This window comes from Bombus bifarius, unplaced genomic scaffold (genome assembly GCF_011952205.1).
Source record: "Bombus bifarius isolate JDL3187 unplaced genomic scaffold, Bbif_JDL3187 scf7180000007979, whole genome shotgun sequence".
NCBI lineage: Eukaryota > Metazoa > Arthropoda > Insecta > Hymenoptera > Apidae > Bombus > Bombus bifarius.
Genome location: NW_022884364.1, coordinates 1,404,272 through 1,419,500, shown reverse-complemented (window position 1 = coordinate 1,419,500; position 15,229 = coordinate 1,404,272). Strand labels below are relative to the sequence as shown.

At 30.0% G+C, this 15,229-nt stretch overlaps 1 protein-coding gene across 1 annotated transcript; it reads right to left on the bottom strand.

Moving 5' to 3' along the window:
• Window positions 1–46: 46 nt before the first annotated feature.
• On the bottom strand, window positions 47–14,256 carry LOC117204612 (protein cueball). The gene is made up of 7 exons (XM_033442148.1): window positions 13,985–14,256; window positions 7,217–7,432; window positions 5,241–5,430; window positions 4,421–5,023; window positions 4,003–4,314; window positions 3,256–3,535; window positions 47–2,361 (listed from the first exon to the last, which is right to left on the bottom strand). The coding sequence occupies exons 1-7, from the start codon at window positions 14,064–14,066 to the stop codon at window positions 2,257–2,259; spliced, it is 1,788 nt and encodes a 595-aa protein (XP_033298039.1). The 5' UTR covers window positions 14,067–14,256; the 3' UTR covers window positions 47–2,256.
• Between the last annotated feature and the right edge of the window lie 973 nt (window positions 14,257–15,229).

The following is a 15,229-nucleotide window of genomic DNA, read 5'->3' as shown; positions in this document are numbered from 1 at the left end:
TTACTGGAAGACAATAAAAAATAAAGATGGTAATTTTACTATATACAAATTATTCTATAATTTATGAGGGAATATAAGCCCTTCACTATAAATCCACTAACCCTCCTCTGGGGTTGAGTGCTCGAGAAAGGACTACATTCCAAATGTAATATTTAATATATATATATATCTTTGTATCATTCTATTTGAACATATTTTGGAGTCTAACAAATACAAATATGTTGTATAAAATTGTCTACTAAACTTTTCAAAAACTTATCACGCCATTGCAAAGTATGATGGTTTTTAAATTATATTAGCATCGTGTACAGGAACAAAATAAATTGCCATATTTTTAATTTGCCTCTACAACAGGAACATTATTCCGTAGCATAAAATATAGAAGTACATATCGGGGAAAAAAACGTATGTTGTTTAAAATGTTAACTCGTTTATACCATGATAATAAATGGTATATTTTATGTCCTTAAATGAGTTTAAATCAGGACATAGCTGCGCAATATTTTTGCATTGTAAAAGCTACTGCCATGCTACAATTGCCTTTCTGTTTTATCTACTTATTTAATATAGCTTCATTTGGTGCAAAAAAGATATTTTATTATTACTAGTATTATTATCATATATATGACGTTCTATAAACTTAATCTTTAATATTACCTCGAAATAATGTTTAGAAATTATACTATTACAGTTAGTGTTGATAATGTTATGTAGAACTTTGGTATAAATTTAAGTTTATGTTTTAAGTAGCTATACATCGTAAAAAGTTAGCTACCATTTGCTGTGAACAATTGTATAGTTTAAGTACGAAGAGAGCGATAGAAAGTACAATTTGGTATTTCGTTATTGGAAGCAATAGAACGGAAAACATAACATGACAGTTTCAAACAGATTCCTTCATTGTTTTACCATATTTCGCATAAGTTACTTTCACTTAAGTATATAACCATTTGTACTCTATTTCCAAAACCAAGAGATTACACAGAATCCTTCAGTCTGCAAACGAAGTTCAACACATTTGTTGTACTTTCTATGGATGTAAACGTCCACAATTTACATTATAATAATTTTATTATTATTTGAGAATGTAAATGAATTTCTTTTGAAGAATCATGTGCACAAACTTGCACAAATGTTTAAGATAACTCTATATAATTTTTATACAAACAAACAAGTGTAATCGTTCAAAAAACAAAATCACTCATACTAATTTTAAAATAATCTTTAAAAAATTAAGTTTTTTAAAACTATCCAAATAATATTTTTGTATTTCATAGAATGTATAAGGCAGTTAAAGAAGTCATTTGGTATTTCATATTGTTTTTTCTAAAAGCTAACATTCTCTTTTTTTAGTAAAACAATATGTAATTTTTGTTAATGTAGACATCCCTCTTTTATCTGCAAATGAACAAAATGAAAACGAACATAGATGAATTAAAAAAATTCTCGATTTAATAATTTAATGCTTAAAACTTAAACTCGATGATGATCTTGATTAGAAACGTTCATTTTTCTTTTTCATAAACATAATGCAGTTCATTACAATAATTTTGTAATGAAAATTAAAATTTTCTTTAGAATTGTACTCACAATCAGTGGTACATTGAGCAATCATTAAGCCTAGCAATTAAGGCATGTTTCATGTACCCTTTCGGTTGGACTCAGGATTAATTTACAGAGCTAGTTATTTTGAGATATAATTTGTTATTACCGAAACAGCTTCAAAACAAAAAGTCGAGCAGAAAATAGAAACGAATGACGAATAAATCAGAGAACCAAGAAATATTGAACAAAGCACTATATAAAACTTTTATAAATTTGATGTGTATATAAATACACATATGTATATGTATACATATATCTATGTATTTATACACCAAGGCAGTTAAAAAATGCCATAGGACTTAAGATTTCTTGTTCTCTTATGAAAAATATATAATTACATATCTTTAAAAAAAATTGATAACCTTTTAATAACTAGATGAAATAATCTTTATATGAACACAGCCCTACATATTATATGATGTAATAAAAATTAAGAGTCCTCGAAAAGACCTTTGGCTTTCTTTTTTCTGACTTTATCATTGTCATGGTGTTCCCGTACATCTTGTAAGCATCGTTATTAATCATAACAATAATACTACAGCATTCTGCGGTATGTACAGATGTGCAGTTCCGCGAAGTTAAACTTTTGACGGATTTCCTGATAAGTCCATAAAATCTTTGCCAATTGACACGTCCAAATATTAGTTTATGCTACCACGAATTCTCCTCCATATTATCGAGTAAAGAATTCTTCTCCTCTTTCTTAGAAACATTAGCTCCCGACGCTGCCACACATAATTTTGGTTCGAAACATGGCTGTAAAAAATTAAAGTTTAAATGATGTGTACTCGATTAAGCTCGCTTCGAGATTTTGATGATGTCAAGTATGATAAAGACGATGATCTCTGATAAACCATAAAAAATAAAATTAAAAGAAATATGTGAATAAATTATACATAAGAGTTTATATGAAATACTGTGAGTTGCATTCATTAATGTTCAGTACTGTAGTATTTTCATAATAAAGTATTAATTTCTTTTCCATGCTGTTATTCTATAGAAAGGTTACTATTAATTCGAAATGATTTTTATATTTGAAAATTGTTTATTTGTTTAAAATTGTTTAATGTTTTGATAATACAAGGTGTTTCGAACTCATAGTCATTAATTTACTGAATGTTTACTTCATACTGCAGCACCTATTTTGTAATAGAGTATCGCATAATGATTATAAGTTTGTCGTAATGAATTTTATGTATATACTGAAGATCATGAAAGAAACGTATAATGTGTAACAATTTATATAAATTCATGCATAGCAGCATATTAATCAGAACATAAGCAAAAGGTATCATAAAACAATATTTATTGCAATAGCATTGAAGTTAGTAAAAGATAAATGTGCAACTGATTTTAATTACTTAAATATTAGGTGTCTCAAATTAATTAAGCATCAACTTTAATACATGATAACAAGCATTGTCAATCTAAAATTAGAGAGCAGCAATATTACAATCTCTTTATTACACAATCTACTTTATTAAGATTCTTGTTTGAATTTTTTCTTTAAGCCCTTAACTGATTCTTTTTCCCCGAATATGTATGTAGCTGCACTACGTATCTTACGTATCTTTCAATTTATTGCACACGTATGCCCATATTTAGCATGCACATAAATAATGTTTATATTTTAGCTGGTCGATCACTCACAGTTTCACAGATATTCATGTTGCAGCAGTTCTCTATGGTTATTTCACACTGATTGTCCGGCAATTGTGGCCGAGATGTGAGTGGTGTCACACCACCTTTACTGACGACGAAACGCTTTTTGATGCGTGGCCGTTTTCGGAATTTATTTACATAAAAACTAAGTACGGCTATTACAAGAATAAGTACACCAACAACTGCACCGAAAATCGGTAGCCACGTACTATATTCATTTTCCTCTTTAGCTATCACCATTTGTGCAAAGCGATTCTTTTCGGGACACCTGTTAACAGAAAATAACGAGAATTATAAGTTTTATATTCTTTAAAGTTTAATTGTATTAAATTGGTTAGAAATAATCTCATTCGAATATTAACTCTTTAGCGACATATGTTTGTAGTAGCTTCATCCGTGAAGAAACTATACGAACAAATACGTGAATGCGATATTTCAGAAAAGATACCGTTCTGTTAATTGGACAAGTTATTTATACAAAAACGAATCTTATACACAATAATAACATGACACATGCTACTGTCTATCAGCAAAATGTCAGCAGTCGGGTCATTTATTTATTTATTATTTGTCGTCGAAATTGTTAAAAACTTCTGCTATGAAATAAATAATTATTTTAATTGAAGCTGATAGGCTAGGAATTCAGAAGTGATTGAAGTCGAAGTAAGGAGGTCGCAGAAATTCTTCAGGTCCTCATAAAATTACGAAGTTAAGAATTTCTCAAAAGCAATGTACCTGCAGTGAGCGGTAACGATGCTAGTAGGAACTCGTTCTGTTGCACAAATTATGTCACAAAGTTCAGCAGTATTGCCTAAAATCTCGCAACGAGATCCTTGGGAATATTTACATTTACAAACTGGTTTTTCATCTTGGACGGAACATTGACCGTCATGCAAGCAGTAGTCTTTGCAGACGTCTGTTTCACATCTTGGTCCAATAAATGCGTTATTGCACTTACATGTGGGTAATCCGTCACTATTTATACTACAATTGCCTCGGAAGCAGTAATTGTGACAAAGATTTATTTCGCAATACGGTCCAGTGAATCTGAAATAGTTGAATTTGTACTTAGTTTGTATTCTACGAATTCAAGATTGAATAACATATTTTTGAGATATTCAAATTAAGTACATATCTAGCATCAGATACTTACCCAAGCCTGCACTGGCACGTTCCTTCCTTCTCACCCACATGACCATCATTTAGGCAGTGTTTGGACGTCTCTGTGGTCAGTTCCGATTCCTCTGTGCTGGTTATCAAATTATTATACGACCTTTCGTCAAGCGACAAGTTCGTCGGGTTAGTATTTTGTGTTGTATTCGTATTCACCGGGCATTCTACTTTGCCAACGTTATCACGGGTTACGATCCCAGCTGGATCGGCGTCGTGAGTTGATTGGTAGGAACGAAACATCCTTGGCTCGTCAAATTTAGTGTCTTTTGGTATTGTCCAAACAGCTCTGTGCACCAGATCGGACCAATATATCGAGTTATGATCTAACGCCAGGTACACTGGTTGATGACGCTTAGGGTGAACCAATAGTTCACGCTCGGAACCATCGAGATTGCTGCGCTCGATTTTTATTCTTAGGCCTTCTGCATCGTCGATCCAATATAGCTTCTTGTTACTGTGATCTATAGCGACAGCCAGTGGCTCGTATAAATCCTCTTTGATCACTGTTACTCGATTGCTTCCGTCTAGATTCGACCTCTCGATACTTGGATTTGTATTATTACTATTTACCCAGTATATGTGACTGGAAACAACGTACAATTATAAGACATTCAAGTTTCATTTTATATCGCGTATTATTTTATCTTTTTCTTTTCTTTTTTTTTCCTAATCCCGTTCGGTGAAGATATTTTTATTCTCTCTTATTTGACGCGAATTTCTAAACGGAACTAGACCGGTCGAGATTGCACGTTGTCGTGAATGGGTACGGCAGCGTTCTAGGTAGGACATAAATGGCACACCTGTTACATACATCCAGAGCGATACCGCGTGGGCTCTGGTACGTTAAATTGTGGAGGATCGTTGGTTCTTCCGGTAGTCCATCTTCTGATACGTGCATCTTCATGATCACTCCTTGCAAAGCGTCGCTCCAAAATAGGGTTCGACTCTTTATATCAAAGGCAAGCGCAAGAATGTAACTTTTGCTTTGTTCTACGGAAAATAAAGAACATCATTTGTTATATATACTTTCTTTCGAAAGACGAAGTTTATATTTAAATGTAAAGGTACACTTATTTTTCTATTGATTGTATGGTTGAATTTCGAACGTAAGAAATTGTAGTATAAGGTGAAAATTACTTTTTTCTTTTCTAAGTAAAATACAACTTCTCTGGAGATTTAAATAGATAATTTTAAATAGATAACAAAAAGAAGGTAACAGAAGATACATTTGAACCAGTTTGGTTTTATGTATCAGACGTGTTCTAACTTTATTTCTCAATGCATTGAAGTAGCATTGAAAAACTACAAATTTATAATTGTAGAATCTTATATTCAAGGCATTAAGTTAAAAAAAATTCCATGTTATCTTTAATGAATTCATCTAAATGATATTCAGTTCGTTTTTCAAACTAGTACCGTCATCATTTACTTCAACATTGCCTTTTGGTCTTTTATTATTCATGAATTCTCCCTTTGTGACGAATAAAAAACACATGGATGCACCCAAAGGATAAAAGGGCATTTCCTTTGTTCTTTACGGAAAATGGTAGTTTTACATTGTGGGCTGTTTCTTTAAGAACGACTATAATAAATTGAAAGACAAAATCTTGAGTGGTGCCGTTATCCTTTCCAAAAGTCTTAGAGATGCGTATCTTTGAAAACCTACCATCATCTTGAGAAAAAAAAGTTTGCTCGGTTTCTAAGCAAATTATTTCTTTGTATATTGATACATTTTATTTATTTAATCTTTCCTAAAGAAGTTTAATAAATAGTCAGTTGGAAATTACTAATATATACTATTAATTACTAATTACTAATACATATATGTATATAGGAATAGGATATATATAGGAATATATAGGAAAAAAGAAATAATAATAATGATACAGATAAAAGTAATTATAGAGTAAACGTATAGAAAGATTAATGCTAAAATAAATTTCTAATATCATAAGTTCATATCCTACTGAAAATATTTAAAAATACTTTTCTACGAAATGAAAAAGCTATCATTCAAGATAGCTCATGCAATAGATCATGCAATTTGCAGGATTAAGGAATGAATAGTATTTTAAAATTTATATTATCTAATTAAGATTCTTTATTAAAATCCTAATTATCTATATGATTAATGTAAAATATGACAATGATTTCTTTATTCCCACAACGAAACTCTTACTTGGATCGCATTACGTATAAGATAATACATGGATGATAAGTAATCCCGTTATACGTTTCTCTTCCATTATAAATGTAATAATTCGATTTTGCACGAGGCATTTATCATTTTATTTTAAGAACTGTAAATTATTGTCAAATGCTAATTGAATATTTTTTAATACTCTATTATATGCTTTGTACGTTTTTTTAGACAACAGACAAAGACGTTAAGCTGTTAGTGTAATAAATACAAATTATCTAAATGAATTTTTCTCTGATAAAATATTTCATAAAAAGTGATATTGACATGAATATTTATACTATATGGAAGTTTATCAGCCAAATTGATATTTGCAATGTATCTACTGAATAAGATTAATAATAAATTAATATTTCTTAGTTTCAAAGAAGTTTCAATTCGCTCTTGTTATTCATATTTTGGTCCATTTTGAGTAACATTGGGGTAATTTAAATTTCGCAATTTCTCAATACCAAGTAGGTAAGATAAACTCTATCTATCTTTATACATTACACAAATACAATTGTAATAATATTCAGAAATAAGTTGAAAGTAACTCAGAAGTATATAAAGTAAAACGAAATTTAATGTACTTACTTTTAAGTAACGGTTTCAACGTGAAATTCTTGTCCTCCAGGTCATTACTGAATATGGTTATGTTCTTGTTACTCACATCGCTAAAATACATTGTTCTAGTGATATCATCGTAGGCCACCCCCGATAAAGTCACAGCTTCCGCTAACTTTGCCTGTCCGATTAGCGTTTGATTTTGTGCGAGAAATTCAACTTCACGCCCTATCGCGATCGCTATATCTGCAAACCAAAAAATATCTGAATTTAGTGGAATATTTTCTCAAATTGTTTAAATATTTAAGCAGGTAAATTGCATTTCATTGAAATTGCACTGCAACCATTCAATGAAATTGTCATGTTTAATCAATTATCAATGTATGGATTTAATTATTCATGCATTCATTATATACATTCCTATGCGTTTGTCCTATGTAAGGACATAGTGATTATAGTATAGTAATTTAAGTATCATAAGATTTGTGTAAAAATAGAAGATTTATCTATTTTTAATATTTCAAAAGATACGATAATTGTTTCAAAGACAACAATGTACAGTTTCAAGGATGTAAATATCGTAACACGACAAGATATATTCTATTATATATTTCCTAGAAATTAAAAAAAATCTAACTTTTCAAATGACTGCTTAGAAAATATCTAGAAACTAACATTGTTTATCTGATTTATGGGATACTGTAAATTACTAGAAAAAATATCTGCATATACTCTAAAGTTCTGTTTACTAATCAATTATCATTGATTATTACCTAGAACTTGAAAATATCGTATAGTGTTAGTTTAAAGATACTTTAGAAAGTTAAATTTTCTTATCTGCTCATTTTTGTTAATACCATGGCACCTACGATAGCTTTATCGTTATCTTTTGCCTGTTTATAAGGGGTGCAATTATATTTATCTTAATAATTTATGATACACGAGTCATTTGCTACCGACGAAGATAACTATTGAAAAATTAATCCTGGACGGTTTATAGCTTCAACGAATATTAAGCTGTACTACGGAATAGATGTTGCTTGAATTTGCAATTTTTCTGATCACTTAATTCTCGAGAAATATTATCTCTCTAAACTTAACACATTCGTAGTTGTTAATTTTACTTAGATATTAAATTGAACCGCGCGGTTTTACACTTAAGAAATATTTGAAAAATTTAATTTCAAATATTACGCCATGTCGCTTATAATTACAAATGGAAGTAGACACAAGAAATTTATTTTTTCCTTGAGTCACAGTAACGCGTTAGCTGTCGTTAACGTGTTAATAATTAAAGGGACCACGGCAGAAAAGAGGAATGGGTTTAACGTTTTTCTGTACGTTCCTGTGCCTGCTCTTTATCACTTGCTATGTCGCCAATTTGAATTACAATTTTCATAGCAATTATAAGAAATTGAGGTGTACAAGGTATTTTTCATTTTTTGTTTACAGTTTAGTGTATTCTATATTACCAAAAATTATAAACAAAAGTTGAAACCGATGTAGAATAAAATGAAGAATAAAATGTTTCATTTTGATATAATATCTATGAGAAAATATGAAGTTGTGACATTATACATATATTGAAAAATAAATTTATTTTAATAAGTTTTCAGAGAAATGTTAAAACTTGACATTTCTCCTTTTTCTCGTGGACCTGAACCTTCTAATTATTTCCAATTGTTTCTAACTGTTTAATAACGATCATACAAATCATATATTTACAGTTATTATATAACAATATAATAAAAATTATACAATAAATTATATCTATAATAATTATACAGATATCTATAATAAATAATTCTCTATTATAGATTTATATATATAAATTCTTTTCTTGCCTAGTTTGGAAATATCTTTATACTGTTATATCTAGATCAAATAAAGATTAGTACTCGATAACGGTGATAGTAGTAACTTGAGTAAAATATACTTGGATAAATATTGGCGAAAGTATAAATGAATTCGTATAACTAACTCTGCTATGTTCTCTCGGTAATTTCCGATCCGATTACATTTTTCTAACATTAACGCAGTTTGAACAAAATATGGAAAAAGTCTTATGGGTATGCATGATTTCTCGTTTCAATTTTATGTCACGTATCTTCTTAAAATATTACAAATCCTTGTTGTTTGCTAAGACGAGAGCAGAATCGAAGTATAACAATGCAAAGATCGTAACGGTTAAATTTATTATATCAGGGCGCAAGTTGAGTAGCAATCGTCTCGATTTCACAAACTAAAGATAACGTCCGTGCATCGTACTTATCATTCGTATATTTGCATTAAGATATCGGTTAATTAAGACTTTTTAACCCTGACTCCTGCGACCATGTTCATTTCTCTGAAAATATTATAAATATAACAATTATTTCTTATAATTCCAAACAATTTAAGTTTACGACGAGTCTAACGAAGATAAAGGAAAAACAATAATTACAATTTTTCAAGTATCGAAACTGCAGTTCTGTTGGCCAAAACAATTTAAAACTTATATTAAGCTCTATTAACTTTATCATGCATTCTTATTTGAAAATATGTTAACAATACAAGATATGGACAAAAATTGAACTCGTCGCCTTCAGTATAACGTAGTGTCAATACTCGGTACATATGTATATGTACATATCTGATAATGTTTATTCAAAAGATCTTCCTCAATTCACGTAATAGCGATCAATCATTTACGCCATTACTCCTCGACATTTATGTCTCTTTACTATTATACAGTTGTTCTAGAAATTAGTATTACGTCAAGGGAAATTGCAAAATTATCAATTTTGAATATAAATAATATAATACAAAAGATAATATCAGTATGACTCTTTATAATGCTACGTATATTTTGTTTGATTTTATTTTATGTCAACACTATCAACATTTACAAGCAGTAGTTCCTAGATCTTAGATTGAAATAAAAGATTATAATAAATAATAATCTTTTTCTCATAAGTAAACAAAATTGTGTAGTCAAGGCGAATTAATAGTGATATATTATAATTTGAAAAAGCTTGTATTTAAATTTCTATGATACTACAAATGTATATATATATATATATATATATAGTTGATTATATCGAGGTTATAATTTAACCTACAAATTGGCGGCATCGAATGAAGCTCTTCAAGACCGTATATAGAACTTTATTAGAGGATATATAAATTTTCTATACATAAGGAAATATGGAAGGAAAAATACTAAAGTTTAAAGTTCAAAGTTGAGCCAATTTGCTCAGAGCTTAATAAAGTTTGTAATTTTTATCTATTCTCGCATGTGTCAAGTATTTTGTGTAATATATATATAATTCTTTCATCAAGTACACGTGCTTTCAGTTACGCATATGTTTTGTGACGCTGCGCGCGCAACTACTATACATTTAAAAGGCCGCGCCAGAAATTTAATGTAGAAAGTTTGACACTATATCTCGAAGTTAAATGTTTTGTCACAAAACAGTAAAGGAACTTTTTGTTCCTCTTGTTATGTACATTATGTACATTTCAATGTATCGTATGATTCTTTTAATATTATAACTTCAACGTTTCTAATGTTGATAATTAATTATGAATCACCTTTATTGTAAAGTACTATTTAAATATGAAAAAATGCAATTGAATGAAAATTAAATGAAATATAACCTAAAGTAAAATATTTAATATTCTAGTAATCTTTCCATTAAAAAAAGAAGAAGATAAGAGAAAGAAAAAAAGCAACGTGTCGTTTTGTACAGAAATGTAAGCGTCTGATAAAACTTTAATTTCTGTTACAGAAATTTCCCAATGTCTAAATTTTTGTTTGTATATTATTTGCTTTAGATATCGAAAACTCAAAAACACATATCGTAATTATACATTGCGCACCGTATCAGCTCTAATTATAAGTAAGAAAGTAATGCGACAAACTGTCCGGGAAATACAACAAGCGATTAAAACTTATTTAAAAACTTGGTATCGATAAATGAGATCTAAAGTCGAAGATCATTGAATTTTTTCTTCATTGTCAATTGACCTAGCAAAGAGGAAATGGAAGTGCGCAATGCCTTCGAAATATCGAATAAACTGTTGACGTTCTTGCAATACATTTGTGTGCTCGCGCGTACGAATATGTTAAGTAACTTAGACTTGATATCGTAGTAGCAACGTTGACGGAATCATGTACGCATGAACATAGATTTTGTTTATGCAAAAGTAAACAACAAGATGAGAACGTTTATATGTAGTAGTTGTAAGATTTACTATAGTAAATATTGTTTATTAGATACTTTTACTATATGGCAATAGTTTCTCCGAATTTTAATGTAAATATTTAATTAACGTATTTCAAAGTTTATATTTTTTACATACAATTTTGGCATACAGATGAATAGAAATATATATATTCACGAAATATAAATAGTTGTAAAAAAATATTACGAATGTATATTCGCAAAAATATCATAGCAATACTGTTGACTGTTTACCAGTGGCTTTTTCAAATTTTATTCATAAATTTTAATGTGAAAATGGAAAAACTAGAATGATAAATATTGATAATAATATCTTACATAACTTTGACATACATATGTGTAGAAATGTGGTTATAAAGGATAAATATTATAAATGTATATGCACATGCAAAAATGTTATAATAATATATATTTCAAATGTTATAATAATACATATATATATTTATTTAAATTTTTATAAGGAAAAATTTATTCCATTATTTTCAACGGTTCTAAAACATAGTTTTAATATATTGTTATAATATTTTTTGCCAAATATATTTCTAACCATTTTTATTTTTCTCATTTATCAATTTTTTACTTTTTATCAAATTAAATAATAATATCACATTTCCTTTTTACCGATTTAATCTATTGTATAATATGAAAACTGATCTATCAAATTAGTGACGCGGTAAAGGTATGCGTAGAAAAGATTGATGATGAAAGTAAAAAATGATATGTAAAGCTAAGTCATCTTTTACTATTATTATTCCCACTTTCGAGTTTTTTTTTCATAAATTATCTCGAGTGTTACATTTCGCTGTTCCATATACACAACTCGGAACGTTTTACATCGCCTGCTTCGCGATCGCGATATGAAAATGTAGCTTATTCAGTTTCACTGCGCTCGAAACGTTCTCGTCATGCTTATTTCTAATAAACACGTACTCGTAAATCTTATTAATGAGATGAAATACGTGTAATAAAAAATGCCACACGTGTTCGTTACACTTGTTGTGTCAACTTATCAAAAGTTTAGATACGATCGAAAACTGATCAACGTATTTTTTATTAAACTAGTCTATTATGCTGTACGGATACACATTTTACATAATCATATACATGGTGTGTAAGAAATAGTAAAGCATTATTCTTTTCTATGTTATCAGTTACGAAAAAGTCACTAACGGAACTACATAGTACCGTAAACACCCTATATAACAAGAGATCCTTGAATAAAGGAATAATCAAGTTGAAGATGTTAGCAAACTGGAAATAAGAAATTAATTCGTCTTGTTTACTTCACAGACTAGTCAAGTTCCAGCACTGCTAATATAGTTTCATTTTAAATATAATACATAGTATCGTAAAAATATTAAAATTACTGTTATACTATATATCGATGCATTGATAAAGACAGTCTTGTACAATGTAAACTTTCCATGCGATCGTAGGATTAAACAAACCGATCAATCTTATCAGTTTCGCTTGTTACGTAACCGAAATTTCACACTTCATCGTATACGCATAATTCGGTTCACAGTTTGTATAATACGCGGATCGGTTATTGAGTCTAGTAGTAGGATGCACGGCGTAGTGGGGCAGATTTTCTAGACGCGCTCGCGAGAACGTGCGAGAAATACCAAAGAATTCGAAGAATTTGTGACATCGCCTATCATTCAAAAAATTTTTGTGACATAATTTGCGCGATTACCGGTTATTTTTAGGTTTCCATGCCACATGCTTTTCTTTCGATATTAGTCAAGCACCGAATAGTCAAAGTAGGTGAAATAGGTCCCCGCCAATGCACTTATCGTCATGAATGCATGATTTCAAATTTCGCCGGTAGTCGACAGTTTCTAGCGGCGTTACCAAACCATGGTAATTTAATATGGTTCTCTATTCGTCATTCCATTAGATTTTCAATAAAACGGCTGTTCATTCGTTACACATCGATTCCCGTGTGTGTGTGTGTACAAATATACATTACATACACACTAACTGACTGGAATTCTACTTTCCTAGCTGGCCGTTGCTATCTGTACCAGGTTTTAGGGGTGACTTTGTAAAATGAATCACGCGTTGTATATGTAAAATAAATAAATATATGCAATATTTACACGTGATACGACTCGTACTTAATGGAATAGAGAGGTATTCGTGATTTTTTAGATACATACCTCCCTTGATAACTGGCCATGGATCGAGGCTTTACTCGGTCAGTTAACAAGGCGCATTGCTCTGTACACGGAACATAGTCTACAACTTGACATTCATTACGTAAACAGGTATAAGGACAAGTACCGTTTCGATTGGTTTCCGTGTGAATATGAATCGTGAAAGTTTGGCGAAGAGTTTCGAGACAAATCAAACGTCGGTTTCATTCACCTTTACAACCGTATTTCGATGTTCTGCATGGTAAAACAGTCTGGGAGAAGTGGCGTACGTGACCACTGAAACCGCGTGAATGGAGACAGCGTTCGCGCGACCCGCAACGCGGTGTTACTTATACCGTGTGTACTACGTTAAATTGCTGTTAGTCCAAATTTTCGTCACATAAAATTATTAAACAAATGCTTATTCTACTTACCCCAGGATCTGGCGTGAATGTTAATCGCGAAAATTCCAAGTACTATCGTTAATATAACAGCCAAGTTTTCACGGGATGTCATGATGTGGGTTCATTTGTCAGTCGCCTAGTTAGCCTGGAAATATCGATAAGACACGGGTGACGAGTATAAATATCACGTAGATACACCGTAGTTCTAATTTCTTTTTGTCTTCTTGAATAGAAGGAGGTGACGAACGACACAGCACATCCTTACTTTACGGCGGCTATGCGCAAACTGAGAACTCGTGACTTCGATATGAAGGTAAAAACGAGGAGACCAGTGGCGTAGCATGTCGCTTCTGCGGACAGGCTTCTCAAATGTCATTAAAAATGCTGTCGCCTTAATTCGAGTAATTAAGCAGCGTTAACGGAAACGTTTAAGCAGATGTTATTATTATGCGTGTTGGACAAGTTATATGTATATTATATTCATTTGCAATTGCAGTTTGTTCAAAATTTTTAACATCTTATTTTTCGATATTATTTGGAAATATCTTATAAAAATTTTATTTGGTATAGTTTAATAATAGCGTTAGAGTACTTACACGTTAAATTTTTTGGTTGATGATTAAATTATTTTAAAAAATTCACCGGGAATATAACATAAAACATAACATATCTGTAACAGTATTAGATGGATTTGTACATCCTTTTTGTTAATAAAAATTGTTATTAATTATATAATATCATTTTCTGATGCAATGAGCAACCTGTCCAATTGCAAAGCCAGACTTGTATATCTTATTTATCGCACTTCGTAAAATATTGCATTTAAATTCATTTAACCTTCAACATGAGGGAGATAAATCATAGTAAAGAACTTTCAGTAGTGTTAAGATTGTTAAGTTTATGAAGCTTCGTATTTACGTCAGAAAATAACAGCAAATATTGAAAACTTTTGCATACCATATATATATATATATATATATATACTGATATATATACTGATATATATATATATATATATATATCTGATATTTATTTATAAGAAATAAAAATTATAATTTTTTCAATTTTTAATTCATAATTCTTTATTTTAATGAGTTTCCTTTTATATAAATCGTACAAACATTCATCTTGTTTTATTGTTTAAAAATAAACAAATTGCATTTTCTTCAAAATTATCGCAATAAATAATATAACGCAAATATATTTTGTAAAATTCTTAGTAGTTGTTTAGTAATTTTTAACATTCAATGTGCATGATTGATTCAAAGAACTAAA